General features: G+C 39.7%; 3 protein-coding genes across 3 annotated transcripts; all 3 read left to right on the top strand.

Moving 5' to 3' along the window:
* Window positions 1-1242: 1242 nt before the first annotated feature.
* On the top strand, window positions 1243-4677 carry LOC114444445 (extracellular calcium-sensing receptor-like). The gene is made up of 6 exons (XM_028419002.1): window positions 1243-1573; window positions 1738-2035; window positions 2180-2968; window positions 3104-3331; window positions 3415-3538; window positions 3770-4677. Exons 1-6 carry the CDS (start codon window positions 1308-1310, stop codon window positions 4675-4677), a joined length of 2613 nt encoding a protein of 870 aa, XP_028274803.1. The 5' UTR covers window positions 1243-1307.
* A 1618-nt stretch (window positions 4678-6295) lies between these two features.
* LOC114445144 (extracellular calcium-sensing receptor-like) lies at window positions 6296-9780 on the top strand. Its single transcript, XM_028420103.1, has 6 exons — window positions 6296-6501; window positions 6658-6955; window positions 7098-7892; window positions 8012-8239; window positions 8316-8439; window positions 8867-9780. The coding sequence occupies exons 1-6, from the start codon at window positions 6425-6427 to the stop codon at window positions 9778-9780; spliced, it is 2436 nt and encodes an 811-aa protein (XP_028275904.1). The 5' UTR covers window positions 6296-6424.
* Window positions 9781-10893: 1113 nt separating this feature from the next.
* Window positions 10894-14185, top strand: LOC114444343 (extracellular calcium-sensing receptor-like). The gene is made up of 6 exons (XM_028418810.1): window positions 10894-11093; window positions 11326-11623; window positions 11744-12538; window positions 12655-12882; window positions 12974-13097; window positions 13281-14185. The coding sequence occupies exons 1-6, from the start codon at window positions 10894-10896 to the stop codon at window positions 14183-14185; spliced, it is 2550 nt and encodes an 849-aa protein (XP_028274611.1).
* The last annotated feature ends 1435 nt before the right edge of the window (window positions 14186-15620 follow it).

The raw sequence follows: 15620 nt of genomic DNA, 5'->3' as shown, positions 1-15620 counted from the left end.
TCCAAACGGATCTTGCTCTTATTTCTGCCACCTCAGGAACACGAACAGATTTCTCTGTCCTCGTGGAGTATTTAACAGGCTTCTGTCACGTCACTGCGCCTCCTTCATCTAGTCTGCGTTCACTCGAAGCCACGAGTGGAGCCGAGTATAATTTAACTACCCCCCCTCCCCAATTATTTATAATTATTTTTAAAACAAAAAAAATGAGCGTTCTTTAATCGTAATTGTGGAAAAACCCTCAAGTACTCACGATACTACTGGATATTAAATAATAACCCACAGCCCTGCTGTATTACATGTAATACTAATATGGATTTTTTTTGTACAATTCTCATGACCTGGAACAGGGTAACCACTCTGCAGTAATTCTTCTCACAATCAATGCAGTTAACACGTCATGCATGAGGAGAGAAAATACTGTCAAATACTGGAAATATATAACATTATAATAATATAAAAATACTGTGATCTAGAATTTTGGTCATACCGCCCAGCTCTAATCCCCGGGGATTTTTTGTGCATAACAATGTTTCCCCATATGTGTTTATTGCACATTGCTGGATACAGACCAACAAATGTAAACTGAAGAGATGCAACTGGGTCATTAAATTTAATACACGTGTATTTTTTTTTTTCTTTTTTCATTTTTTTTCATTGGCGGCCCTCAGTCCAGTGTCGGGTTCATAAATTGGCCCTCAGCTATCAAAATTTGAGAACCCCTGGTATAGTGACTCACTACCACCTTCTGAGATAGGTACAGGAAAGTATGGGCCAAGGCCAGCTGGTTGGCAAGCTAACTTCCATAAACATCTTAGAACTCAATACATAAACATCATCAACTAAATGTTTGCTTGATTTTTGAAATTTTCATGGCAAAGTATTGTATCAATAGCTGTAAACATTAAACACAAAGATTCCATAAACCACGTTATTTCCTATAAAATGTCCAAAAGAGTAGACACTGTGATGAATAGCAGAAGTAAGACAGGAGCTTTGGAATAGTTGGAATCAATCTGAATAAACTGCCGTGTCAAACTCATATCAAAACCAATAGTAATAATAATTAGCACCAGTTATGACTGTATATTTCTATTTATAGAGCTGCCTGGGTGTGTAAAATGACAAATGTACTAAAAATATTCAATATGTGCTACATTTTAAAACTCATTTTGTTGCCGTTTGTGAAGACCTCTGCTATCGCCCCACCTCATAGTTCCACAGGGATGAACTGTCACTGTTCTATTATAATTATTTTTATTCAGCTCTGAAGTGCATAAATACCAGTACAAGTCATAAATTTCCATAGGATGCCACCCAGTGGTTTGTCACTTTCAGACAGCATGACATCCACACACAGATGGCCAGAGCAGGGTTGGGCACTCTTACAGCTCTTGTTAGTGGTGACTTTGTCTCAGGCTGAGGAGCCTGTGTGCAGGCAGAGAGGGGATCATGAGAACCCTCAGCTGTTTAAGGATGGGGACATTATACTGGGGGCAGTGTTCTCTTTCCACAGCAGCTGGAAAGATCGACAAGATACCTACATGAACAAACCACTGCCACTACAATGTACCAGGTAAATTAAACCAGAGTTGTTTAGCTTGAGTGTGTCGAAAAGAAAGTTTTAACAGATTTACGGCAAGTCCTTTTCTGTATTTTTAACATTGAACGCTTTCATTTTTTTTTTTCTATGTCAAACTGACTGGTATGCTCAAATGTTGCTCAAATGTCTGAATCCAGTTTGAATATCAGAGATTTCCAGTTTGCCCAGACTATGCTTTATGCCATTGAAGAGATTAATAACAGCACAGACCTCCTGCCGGGCGTCTCTCTGGGCTATAAGATCTATGATACTTGTGGCTCCATTGCCAGGAGTGTAGGAGTTGCACTGGCCTTGGCTAATGGTAATGAAAAGGCATCTGCACCCTCTGTGGAGCCATGTACCAAACCTGCACAAGTGCAGGCCATTATTGGAGAAACTTCCTCCTCTCCTACAATGGCTATTGCTACTGTCATCGGACCATTTCATATCCCTATGGTGGGTACAACTTCGTAGGAAGGGGGATTATGTTCTCTGCGAGCTTAAAGTAAATATAACTGTGTCAGTGTTTTAGTGTCTACCTCATTTAATTGGTTGTTATTTAAGTTTTTTTTAATAATAATGTTTTTTTTCTCCTTTTAGATCAGTCACTTTGCCACCTGTGCATGTCTCAGTGATAAACTCAAATACCCATCATTCCTCAGAACAATACCCAGTGACTACTACCAGAGCAGAGCCCTGGCACATTTGGTCAAACACTTTGGCTGGACTTGGGTTGGAGCTGTGAGAACCAACAATGATTATGGCAATAATGGCATGGCAACATTCATAGAAACTGCACAGCATCTGGGCATCTGTCTGGAATATTCTGTATCTTTTTTCAGAACAGACCCAATAGAAAAAATACAAAAGATTATTGACATTATCAAAGCTTCCACCTCTAAGGTGATCGTCGCTTTCCTCTCTCACATGGACATGGATGTGCTCATACATGAGTTGTCTCAGCACAACGTGACTGGCTACCAGTGGGTAGGGAGTGAATCTTGGATCTTTGACTCACAAACTGCAGCAATGGATTCACAACACATCCTAGATGGAGCCATAGGTCTTTCTATCCCAAAAGCATTTGTCAGCGGCCTGAAGGCATTCATGCTGGATGTGAGGCCGCTTAATTCATCTAACAGTGAATTGTTTACAGAGTTCTGGGAGGCATTATTTAACTGTAAGTTCAAGCAGTCATCAGCAGAGACTCAGACAGACTGTACTGGACATGAAGATCTGACTGGAGTGCACAACAGCTTCACTGACATGTCACTGATGCCTATATTTAATAATGTCTATAAAGGAGTGTATGCAGTGGCTCATGCACTGCACAACATCCTCAGCTGCAATAAAACATGCGACAACAAGGTGCAGCCTGACCCACTCACGGTGAGCTTAACACCAACACCAGTCTCACAAATAATGACACTAACAGAAAAGTTTTTTATAAGTGGATCTGATACAAGAAACAACAGGCCTGCTAGATGTTTAAGTATTTAACTGTAGCAACATGTGCCCTCTTAGATTCTGCAGCACATCAGAAATATCAACTTTAGAACAAAGGAGGGAGATGAAGTTTACTTTAATGAGAATGGAGATCCAGCAGCAAAGTATGAAATTATAAACTGGCAGCCAAGAGAAGACGGCACTGTGGACTTTGTCACAGTTGGTCTTCATGATACATCATTACCTGCAGGCCGACAGCTGAAGTTGCAGAATGTATCTTTAATTTGGACACAGAATTCAATGCAGGTAATCACTGCTGATAATTGTCTTATATGTTAATAATGTTCTTCTTAACATTCAGTTATTGTTTTTCACCTTTGTTCATGCAGGTGCCTGTGTCAGTCTGCAGTGAGAAGTGTCCTCCAGGAACACACAAAGTACTCCAGAAAGGAAAGCCTATCTGCTGCTACGACTGTGTGAGATGTGCAGAGGGAGAAATCAGCAACATTACAGGTTTACCTCATTAATTGACAACCTTTGTGTCAGAATACACCTATCAGGGGTTACAGAACATTCTTTATTGTAAAAATAAGATTTATAATTTAGTTAATGGACAAATGCATCTTGCCCTTTAACCTCAGTGTTTGTATTTTAATAGTGTGTAGTATTTTCTTTATACAAAAAAGTAAACAAAAGAGAAATCTGGTGCAGTAGTCTGACAACTGCTTCACCACTGCCTTGCAGATTCTGTCACCTGTGTGAAGTGCCTCCCTGAGTTCTGGTCAAATGAGAGGAGAGATGACTGTATAAAAAAGGAAGCAGTGTTTCTGTCATATGAGGAAATTATGGGAGCTCTGCTCACTGCAGCATCTTTACTTGGAACATGCATGACTGCTATTGTGGCGTCCATTTTCTTCAAATACAGAAACTCTCCTATCGTCAGAGCCAACAACTCTGAGCTGAGCTTCCTGCTGCTCTTCTCCCTGACTCTGTGCTTCCTGTGTTCTCTGACCTTCATTGGCCGGCCCACTGAGTGGTCCTGCATGCTGCGACACACAGCTTTCGGCATCACATTTGTCCTCTGTATCTCTTGTGTTCTGGGGAAAACCATGGTGGTTTTAATGGCCTTCAGGGCCACACTTCCTGGTAGTAACGTGATGAAATGGTTTGGGCCTGCACAGCAGAGACTCAGTGTTCTGGCTATCACGCTTGTACAAGTTATAATATGTATCCTCTGGTTATCAATATCTCCTCCTTTTCCATTCAAGAATTTCAATGAATTCAAGGATAAAATCATCTTAGAGTGTGCTCTGGGTTCAGCCATAGGTTTCTGGGCTGTGCTTGGGTACATAGGACTTTTGGCTATACTATGTTTTATTTTTGCTTTTCTGGCGCGAAAGCTGCCCGATAATTTCAATGAAGCTAAATTCATCACTTTCAGCATGCTGATATTCTGTGCAGTATGGATCACTTTCATCCCAGCATATGTCAGCTCTCCTGGGAAGTTCAGTGTTGCTGTAGAGATATTTGCTATTCTGGCCTCCAGTTTTGGACTCCTGTTTTGCATTTTCATCCCTAAATGTTACATAATTTTACTGAAACCAGAGAAGAATACAAAGAAGCATATGATGGGAAAAGGGTCGCCACAATAACTATGAAAAGGCTGAACTGTGTATGCGTATAGATAGTATTGCTGTTCATATATTGTTTTTTCTGATCTACTATTTTCAAATGTTCACTTGTATATAACAATATGTATTTGTATCATCTATATTTAGAAACACTTCTCTTAAATTGAGTTCTATATGTAAACCATTTAATGTTGCACCTATGACTTTGATTCTATTAAAGGATTTTTGTGTATAGTCTGCCTTTTCTAATAATGGCTCCAATAGCTGCTGTTTCAGTCATTTAAACACATCAGGTCAATTCCCCACAAATATTTGTTTTTTTTCCTGGTTCCAGAATTTAGTATTTTTTTCTTCTAACTAAGGTAGCTTAGATGGTGCAATGACTCACTATCTCACTCTGAGGTAAAAAATGGAATTGCAGAAGAGTTTGGGCCAAGCTTAGCTGGTCAGCATGCTAACATTTTGCATAACATTTAGTTCATTTTTAAAATGTTTAACACTAAAGAATATTGAATTAATAACTATACAGATGACACTCAATTCTTCAAAGAGGCAGTCATGTTCCATGTAAAATGTCTATTCAAATATTATGTCCAGATAGAGCAGTAGTATTGTATTATATTAAGAAACCTAGAAGAAAATAAAAAGGCATTTTCAGATTTTGTGGGGAGGAAAAGCAGAGTTAAAGGACTACTGCCTCTAACAAATCATATTATCTGGGTTTTTTGTGTGCATGCTGAATGGCATAATTCCTGAGTGGCCAATAAAACAATAATAAAATGCAGTATACTAAATCAGTTATTGTAATCTAGTTGTATATTTCAGTGAGTATGGTGATAGGGCTGGGTAAAAAAAATCGATTTAATCGATTTCGGATCGATTCCATTTAAATTTTGCACTATCGATTCACAGGGCATGAGATCGAGTTTTTTTGTGTTGTGTGACTTTCCTCCCTCAGCACTCTGGTGCATGATGACGCAGCTGCGCAGTCGTACGTCGCGTCATTCAGGCACACAGCCAAAATGGCTAAGGCAGGGAAAACACCGCTCGGCAAGCCATCCCAAATGAAATCCGAAGTGTGGAATCATTTCAAGTTTAAAAGCACAAAGGACGAAGAGCTTGATAAAACCAAGGTAGTTTGCAAGATATGCCAAGCAGAGCTCAGTTATTGTAGGATTACTACAAACCTCAGAAACCACCTGACAAGGTACCACACTACGCTAAACTTAGCTTCCGACAGTACACCACCCGGAGCAAATCGAATTGAATCGTGATTAAACAATTTAAAACCCTAAGAATCGAAATCGAATCGATCTAGGAAATTGATGGTAATACCCAGCCCTATATGGTGATGTTCAGCCTGGGTTATTAATTTTAATTTGTATATACTGCTTTAATGTGATTGAAAAGTGTGTCAAATAAAAGTTATTCTAGACAAACTCCCTCTTTTTTCTGTTAGGGAACACCTTTACTCTCGCCCCACCTTGTATGTCCATAGAGATGAACCACCTCTTCTATAATTATTTTTATTCAGCTCTGAAGTGCATAAATACCAGTGCAAGTCATTGAGTTCTATGTGATGCCACCCAGTGGTTTGTCACTTTCAGACAGCATGACATCCACACAGAGATGGCCAGAGCAGGGATGGGCACTCTTACAGCTCTTGTTGGTGGTGACATTGTCTCAGGCTGAGGAGCCTGTGTGCAAGCAGAGAGGGGATGCGGAGAACCCTCAGCTGTTTAAGGATGGGGACATCATACTTGGGGGAATGTTCTCTTTCCACAGCAGCTGGAAAGCTCGCCAGGATACTTACATGCACAAACCACTGCCACTGCAATGTACCAGGTAAATTAGACTGACAATGTTGTACTTAGAGGAAGTACTAATCATAACAGACACAGAGTTTAATATTTCTGCGCTGAATTGAATGCTTTAATTTCCTATGATTCTGCTTCTGTTTTAACTGACTGTTGTGCTCCAAATATGAATTTGTGAATCCAGTTTGAATTTCAGAGAGTTCCAGTTCGCCCAGGCTATGCTTTATGCCATTGAGGAGATTAATAACAGCACAGACCTCCTGCCGGGCGTCTCTCTGGGCTATAAGATCTATGACACATGTGGCTCCATTGTCAGGAGCGTAAAAGTTGCACTGTCCTTAGCTAATGGTGATGATAAACTGTCTGCACCCTCTGTGGAGCCATGTACCAAACCTGCACAAGTGCAGGCCATAATGGGAGAAACCTCCTCCTCTCCCTGCACAGCGATTGCTACTGTCATCGGACCATTTCATATCCCTATGGTGGGTAGGGATGTAAAACAAAACCCTATTCTTTTATTTTCACTGTACTCAAAGTAAATGTGATTGTGTGAATATCGGTACATATTACTTAATTTGCCTTTAATCATATTTCTCATAATAATAATCGTTTTTCTCCTGATAGATCAGCCACTTTGCCACCTGTGCATGTCTCAGTAATAAACTCAAATACCCATCATTCCTCAGAACAATACCCAGTGACTACTACCAGAGCAGAGCCCTGGCACATTTGGTCAAACACTTTGGCTGGACTTGGGTTGGAGCTGTGAGAACAAATGATGATTATGGCAATAATGGCATGGCAACATTCATAGAAACTGCACAGCATCTGGGCATCTGTCTGGAATATTCTGTATCTTTTTTCAGAACAGACCCATCAGACAAAATACAAAAGATTATTGACATTATCAAAGCTTCCACCTCTAAGGTGATCGTCGCTTTCCTCTCTCACATGGACATGGATGTGCTCATACATGAGTTGTCTCAGCATAATTTGACTGGCTACCAGTGGGTAGGGAGTGAATCTTGGATCTTTGACTCACAAACTGCAGCAATGGATACACAACACATCCTAGACGGAGCCATAGGTCTTTCTATCCCAAAAGCATTCGTCAGCGGCCTGAAGGAATTCATGCTGGATGTGAGGCCACTCAATTCATCTAACAGTGAATTGTTCACAGAGTTCTGGGAGACATTATTTAACTGTAAGTTCAAGCAGTCAAAGTCATCAGCAGAGACTCAGACAGACTGTACTGGACATGAAGATCTGACTGGAGTGCACAACAGCTTCACCGACATGTCACTCATGCCTATCTTTAATAATGTCTATAAAGGAGTGTATGCAGTGGCTCATGCACTGCACAACATCCTCAGCTGCAATAAAACATGCAACAACAAGGTGCAGCCTGACCCACTCACGGTGAGTATCATAATACAGTTTTCCTCCTAAGTCATAATCACAAGGAGAATTGTTGCAGATTATACTCTTCAACCAACAGGCCTCCAACAACTCTCAATCAAAATCTGTTTCTGTCTTAGATGTTGCAACACATAAAAAATATCAATTTCAAAACAAAGGAGGGAGATGAAGTTTACTTTAATGAGAATGGAGATCCAGCAGCAAAGTATGAAATTATAAACTGGCAGCCAAGAGATGATGGCACTGTGGACTTTGTCACAGTTGGTCTTTTTGATGCTTCATTACCTGAAGACAAACAGCTGTACCTGCAAAATGTATCTTTAATTTGGACACACAACTCACGGCAGGTAGTGCTCTGTACCATCATTTTAGTTTTTTTTTTTTAAATCAATGTTTATGAAAGTAAATATTCTGTTTATGCAGGTGCCTGTGTCAGTCTGCAGTGAGAAGTGTCCCCCAGGAACACGCAAAGTACTCCAGAAAGGAAAGCCTATCTGCTGCTACGACTGTATCAGATGTGCAGAGGGAGAAATCAGCAACATTACAGGTTCAGTGATGTTTAAGTATAATCTTCAAGCCACAAATTAAATCGAAAATAGTTCTCATTCTTACATAATAAATGTAAAAAATGGCATATATCAGTTCATCTTTGAGTCAATGTCAATGTTTGAAGAAAAATCCCTCTTGAAACTTACAAAATTAGAAGTAATGGATAACTGGTAAAAGTGAGGTCTCTGAATAGTTTTCATGCCCATAAGTGCCAAAAATAAGAAATAAAACAAAAATAACAAAAACGGGGGGCCATTCTACCCTATACCTGTGCTAGTTTTTCATGTCAGATTTCCAACAATAGAGGTCAGAACATGAAAAGAAAATGTAGAGGAAGCTGATGAATGCTGTAAATCGGATGAATGCATTTAATTAACACAGTCCTACTGAGCAATTCTGATGTCCTCTACAATATTACTTTGCAGATTCTGTCACCTGTGTGAAGTGCCTGCCTGAGTTCTGGTCAAATGAGAGGAGAGATGACTGTATAAAGAAGGAAGCAGTGTTTCTGTCATATGAGGAAATTATGGGAGCTCTGCTCACTGCAGCATCTTTATTTGGAACATGCATGACTGCTATTGTGGCGTCCATTTTCTTCAAATACAGAAACTCTCCTATAGTCAGAGCCAACAACTCTGAGCTGAGCTTCCTGCTGCTCTTCTCCCTGACTCTGTGTTTCCTGTGCTCTCTGACCTTCATCGGTCAGCCGTCTGAGTGGTCCTGCATGCTACGACACACAGCGTTTGGCATCACATTTGTCCTCTGCATCTCGTGTGTTCTGGGGAAAACCATGGTGGTTTTAATGGCCTTCAGGGCCACACTTCCTGGTAGTAATGTGATGAAATGGTTTGGGCCTCCACAGCAGAGACTTAGCGTTCTGGGTTTCACTCTCATACAAGTTATAATATGTATCCTCTGGTTATCAATATCTCCTCCTTTTCCATTCAAGAATTTAAAGGAATTCAAGGATAAAATCATCTTAGAGTGTGCTCTGGGTTCAGCCATAGGTTTCTGGGCTGTGCTTGGGTACATAGGACTTTTGGCTATACTATGTTTTATTTTTGCTTTTCTGGCTCGAAAGCTGCCCGATAATTTCAACGAAGCTAAATTCATCACCTTCAGCATGCTGATATTCTGTGCAGTATGGATCACTTTCATCCCAGCATATGTCAGCTCTCCTGGGAAGTTCAGTGTTGCTGTAGAGATATTTGCTATTCTGGCCTCCAGTTTTGGACTCCTGTTTTGCATTTTTTTCCCAAAGTGTTATATCATCTTACTGAAACCGGAGAAGAACACAAAGAAGAATATGATGGGAAAAGCCACATCTAAATCATCCTAAGCATCAATCACATTGGCAAAGGCCGTTGTCATAACATGTTTGAGTGATGCATGGATGCATGCATAGTCCTGTGGACTAAACACTGTTTCTCCTTCATATATGATTTCTGCATAAAGCTTTTCCGTATTTATACCTTTTTAGTGAGTTATACTTGTAGATGTAGATGTACCTAAAATACAGAGACTAAGTGACTTTAAGGTATTTTGTTTAAGCAAATTATTTAAGTGTTTACAATAACTCTTTAGCGCTCGATGTGTGTGTATGAGACAAACGTGTTGAAATCTGTATGACTATTACTTTCAGCGACATTCTTACAGCAATAAATTATGATATCTTGCTGCACTGTCTTCATCTCTTTACAGTCTGTCCTATAATGAATGCTCTCTGGGGCCAAAGCAACACATTCTCTAATCTCCAGAACTCAGCACATACGTAGCAGTCTTTGACGTAATATTAACGTATTAGTAATATTTCTACAGTATTTGTACTCTTTGTATACTTTTTACATTCTAAAGAATATTGAGTTACTAGCAACAAATAAATAGGACATGGACTTCCTCCATAAAAATTCTTGTTCATTGTAACATATTTAGAAATAGATGAAAAACCAATAAATAAAATGGTTCTCAGAGTTGGTGGATAGCAAAATATGGTGAATGTTGACTAAATCTGCACACAATCTGCTGTATTTAACAGAATAACAATCATCATCAGCAATTTCGTGGAAAGCACATTTTTTTCTTACTATTGCACTGTTGCTGCATATATCGGTGGGGCAGCCTTCAATGTGCTTTTTTAATTTTATACAATAACATTCAGTTTGATTAAGTGGTGTAATTTGCTTATTTGTCAAAAAACATGTGAATAGCTTAAACAGTAAAGGTTTACAATTCAAGCTACAACCTAAAACCGTTTTTTTTCTGTTTAGGAACACCTCTGCACTCGCCCCACCTCTGGGTCCACAGAGATGAACCATCACTGTTCTATTATTATTTTTACAGTGCTCCAAAATGCATAAATACCAGTACAAGTCTTTCATTTCTATATGATGCCACCCAGTGGATGGCTGTTTCAGAGAGCATGATGTCCACACAGAGATGGCCAGAGCAGGGCATGGCACTCTTACAGCTCTTAGTGGTGGTGACTTTGTCTCAGGCTGATGAGCCTGTGTGCAGGCAGCAAGGAGATCCTGAGTATCCCCAGCTATCGAAGGATGGGGACATTATGTTAGGCGGAATCTTTTCTTTCCACACCAGCTGGAAAGAACAACAGGAAACATACATGCACAAACCACTGCCACTGCAATGCATCAGGTAACTTATACCAGATCTGTTCAGATTAACAATATCTAACCTGTTGTTAAGATTCAAAGCATGTAGGAAAAGGGATTTAAAAAGGATCCAAAGATTTATTAATGAAATAAGAAAGGTTATCCATTGTCTGTGTTAATTTCACTAAATAATTTCACTTTCAATACTGCTATGTTTTTATTTAATGAAGGAATGTGCTGTCACTTTCTCTATATATATATATATATGAATTCAGTTTGAATTTCAGAGAGTTCCAGCTAGCCCAGGCTATGCTTTTTGCCATCGAAGAGATAAATAACAGCACAGACCTCCTGCCAGGCATATCTCTGGGCTTTAAGATCTATGATACATGTGGCTCCATTGCCAGAAGTGTACGAGTTGCACTGTCCTTAGCTAATGGTAATGAAAAAGTGTCTGCACCCTCTGTGGAACCATGCACCAAACCTGCACAAGTGCAGGCCATAATGGGAGAAACCTCCTCCTCTCCCTGCACAGCGATTGCTACTGTCATCGGACCATTTCATATTCCACTGGTGGGTAGACCTGCTAAAAATCTGACTTTATTTACTGCATAATGAATTCTTTTATGACTTACAAAAATAGGCCTGTGGGAATGTTTTCATCTAGATTCATGGGTCCTTTTTCCTTCTTAGATAAGCCACTTTGCCACCTGTGCATGTCTCAGTGATAAACTCAAATACCCATCATTTCTCAGAACAATACCCAGTGACTACTACCAGAGCAGAGCCCTGGCACATTTGGTCAAACACTTTGGCTGGACTTGGGTGGGAGCAATTAGATCAAATGAAGATTATGGCAATAATGGCATGGCAACATTCATAGAAACTGCACAGCATCTGGGCATCTGTCTGGAATATTCTGTATCTTTTTTCAGAACAGACCCAATAGAAAAAATACGAAATATAATTGAAGTTATTAAGGCTTCCACCTCTAAGGTGATCGTCACATTTCTGTCCCACATGGATTTGGATGTGCTCATACATGAGCTGTCTCAACATGACCTGCGAGGGTACCAGTGGGTCGGAACTGAGGCCTGGATCTTTGACTCTCAAACTGCAGCAATGGATAAGCGTCACATTCTGGATGGAGCCATAGGCCTTTCTATCCCTAAAGCACATGTGACTGGCATGAGAGAGTTCATTTTGGATGTTAAGCCGCTCAATTCAACCAGTAATGAATTGTTCACAGAGTTCTGGGAGGCATTATTTAACTGCAAATTCAAGCATCCAAAGTCATCAGCAGAGACTCAGACAGACTGTACTGGACATGAAGATCTGACTGGAGTGCACAACAGCTTCACCGACATGTCACTCATGCCTATATTTAATAATGTCTATAAAGGAGTGTATGCAGTGGCTCATGCACTGCACAACATCCTCAGCTGCAATAAAACATGCAACAACAAGGTGCAGCCTGACCCACTCATGGTGAGCTTAACACCAACATTAACATGGAAAAGCTTTCTAAAAGTGGATCTGATACAAGAAACAACGGGCCTGCTTGATGTTTAAGTATTTAACTGTAACAACATGTGTCTTCTTAGATTCTGCAGCACATCAGAAATATTCGCTTCAGAACAAAGGAGGGAGATGAGGTGTATTTTAATGAGAATGGAGATCCATCAGCAAAGTACGAAATTGTAAACTGGCAGCCAAGAGAAGACGGCACTGTGGACTTTGTCACAGTTGGTCTTTATGATGCATCATTACCTGCAGGCCGACAGCTGAATTTGCAGAATAAATCTTTAGTTTGGACTGAGAACTCACCACAGGTAAACATTATCTGTGATTAAATACTATTGTTTTTGTAAATACTGTGACAACATTTTTACTTCTGCATGAACAAATACAATTTTCATGCAGGTGCCCGTGTCAGTCTGCAGTGAGCAGTGTCCCCCAGGAACACGCAAAGTACTCCAGAAAGGAAAGCCTATCTGCTGCTACGACTGTATCAGATGTGCAGAGGGAGAAATCAGCAACATTACAGGTTCAGTGATGTTTAATGCAAAATGTTGCACTTTCAGCAGACAAAAAATTAGGAAATTTGTTTTCAATTTTATGGAAGGGTTTATCTAATATGTGCACCTAATGTGTTATCCATCATTATCTCAAAGGAAATAAGAACCATCTACTCAACAAGTCTAACATCTGCTTCAACACCGCCTTACAGATTCTGTCACCTGTGTGAAGTGCCTCCCTGAGTTCTGGTCAAATGAGAGGAGAGATGACTGTATAAAGAAGGAAGCAGTGTTTCTATCCTATGAGGAAATTATGGGAGCTCTGCTCACTGCAGCATCTTTATTTGGAACATGCATGACTGCTATTGTGGCGTCCATTTTCTTCAAATACAGAAACTCTCCTATAGTCAGAGCCAACAACTCTGAGCTGAGCTTCCTGCTGCTCTTCTCCCTGACTCTGTGCTTCCTCTGCTCTCTGACCTTCATCGGTCAGCCGTCTGAGTGGTCCTGCATGCTGCGACACACAGCGTTCGGCATCACATTTGTCCTCTGTATCTCGTGTGTTCTGGGGAAAACCATGGTGGTTTTAATGGCCTTTAGGGCCACACTTCCTGGTAGTAATGTGATGAAATGGTTTGGACCTGCACAGCAGAGACTCAGCGTTCTGGGTTTCACTCTTGTACAAGTTATAATATGTATCCTCTGGTTATCAATATCTCCTCCTTTTCCATTCAAGAATTTAAAGGAATTCAAGGATAAAATCATCTTAGAGTGTGCTCTGGGTTCAGCCATAGGTTTCTGGGCTGTGCTTGGGTACATAGGACTTTTGGCTATACTATGTTTTATTTTTGCTTTTCTGGCTCGAAAGCTGCCCGATAATTTCAATGAAGCTAAATTCATCACCTTCAGCATGCTGATATTCTGTGCAGTATGGATCACTTTCATCCCAGCATATGTCAGCTCTCCTGGGAAGTTCAGTGTTGCTGTAGAGATATTTGCTATTCTGGCCTCCAGTTTTGGACTCCTGTTTTGCATCTTCATCCCTAAATGTTACGTCATCTTACTCAAACCAGAGAAGAATACAAAAAAGAATATGATGGGGAAGGGGACAAAATAAGTCTGAAACACTACAAAACACTACTAAGTCAGACTGCTGTGTAACCTACCATAGTTTTCTAACACATGAACAGCACTTAATACCATGTACATGCACACCTTATCATGACAGAGAACACTTCAATTTGTTCTGCACTTTGACATGTGTTAAAATATAGTGACCTTTAAGTAAACACAGCCTTATAAGGCCTAATAATCATCGAACTTCTTGCAGAGACTGGTTGTGTCGCCCACACCGCTGTAATTCAAACAATTGCCAAGTAAAAACTAAATCACTGAAACAGAGCTCTATGAAAGCTGCGATTTGAATGAGTCATATGAATATATGAACCACAAAAATGTGTTTAGCAGCCACCAGTCACCTGCAGTCCCTGCCACAGATGCCCATGTCAAAACACAAGTGTATTATTCATTATTTAAAACTCAGTAAATACATTTTAATGTAAAATATTGCTTGACAAATGTTGTATTTCTTTAAAATAAATTGCTTTCGCAATGACTCTGTGTTTTTATTATGTTCTTAAATCAATCCTAGTATAACACGTGTGCAGATTGCCATCATGCTTCAATTATGGCCCAGAATGTTTCACATGTATGCTAAAAAAAACTGACTGTTATTGATAATGTAAGTAAAACAAATCTAAACAAACTCTCACCAAAGGTTGAGATCCAGCCTTTTGCACTAAAGCAGGAAGGTCTGGGAGTAATATCCAAAAAAGTGATCTGAATATCCACGAAAGACTGGAAGCCGTCCATTTAGGTTAATGTTTAACTCATGATGAGTTAAAGCATGAATTAATAAATTATACATCATAAATTTGTGTGGGCATATGAATATATAATTTACTTTTCTTATACAGAAGCTGATCGAAAGAATGGACCTGAAATAAGGATTTGTGGAATCAGGCAAATTTGGTGGCACTTCAATCAGTGCTGAATTAACTATGAATGAACACCCCTGATGAAGTTAGACTGAATTAATTAAAACCACATTGACATCATCATTAGCTCATAGCGATCCATAGGAATTTGTGGTTTAATCAAATAATTTATGCATTAAGTCATGAATTAAGCACTAATTGAGTCTATGAACTATAACATTATTATAAAGTGTTACTTGAATGATTTTCTTGATGTTTTGTACATACAGTACCTTTAATCATGTGCCATTTATAAGTACATTGATCTACAACAAAAAAACATTCCATTTCCTTTGAGATATACATAAAAAGCTGTATACTAACATTGGTTTTTGCACCCATCCCTCCTTTCGCCCCACCTTGTTGGTCCACAGAGATAAAAACATCACTGTTCTATTATTATTATTATATCTATGTTGCACCAAAATGTATAAATACCAGTGCAGGGTTTTTACTCCCCATTAGGTATGTGTGATGCCACCCAGTGGTTTGTCACTTTCAGACAGCATGACGTCC

This window comes from Parambassis ranga, chromosome 13 (assembly GCF_900634625.1).
Source record: "Parambassis ranga chromosome 13, fParRan2.1, whole genome shotgun sequence".
Classification (NCBI taxonomy): domain Eukaryota; kingdom Metazoa; phylum Chordata; class Actinopteri; family Ambassidae; genus Parambassis; species Parambassis ranga.
This window is presented reverse-complemented; position numbering and strand designations above follow the sequence as displayed.

Bases quoted from the DNA above. Each gene is read 5' to 3' on its own strand.
- LOC114444445 (XM_028419002.1), top strand. From the start codon at position 1,308: ATGCCACCCAGTGGTTTGTCACTTTCAGACAGCATGACATCCACACAC. The intron at 2,036-2,179 runs GTGGGTACAACT...TTCTCCTTTTAG, and splicing joins GACCATTTCATATCCCTATG to ATCAGTCACTTTGCCACCTG. The intron at 2,969-3,103 runs GTGAGCTTAACA...GTGCCCTCTTAG, and splicing joins TGCAGCCTGACCCACTCACG to ATTCTGCAGCACATCAGAAA.
- LOC114445144 (XM_028420103.1), top strand. From the start codon at position 6,425: ATGTTCTCTTTCCACAGCAGCTGGAAAGCTCGCCAGGATACTTACATG. The intron at 6,502-6,657 runs GTAAATTAGACT...TTGTGAATCCAG, and splicing joins CTGCCACTGCAATGTACCAG to TTTGAATTTCAGAGAGTTCC. The intron at 7,893-8,011 runs GTGAGTATCATA...TTTCTGTCTTAG, and splicing joins TGCAGCCTGACCCACTCACG to ATGTTGCAACACATAAAAAA.
- LOC114444343 (XM_028418810.1), top strand. From the start codon at position 10,894: ATGGCACTCTTACAGCTCTTAGTGGTGGTGACTTTGTCTCAGGCTGAT. The intron at 11,624-11,743 runs GTGGGTAGACCT...TTTCCTTCTTAG, and splicing joins GACCATTTCATATTCCACTG to ATAAGCCACTTTGCCACCTG. The intron at 12,539-12,654 runs GTGAGCTTAACA...GTGTCTTCTTAG, and splicing joins TGCAGCCTGACCCACTCATG to ATTCTGCAGCACATCAGAAA.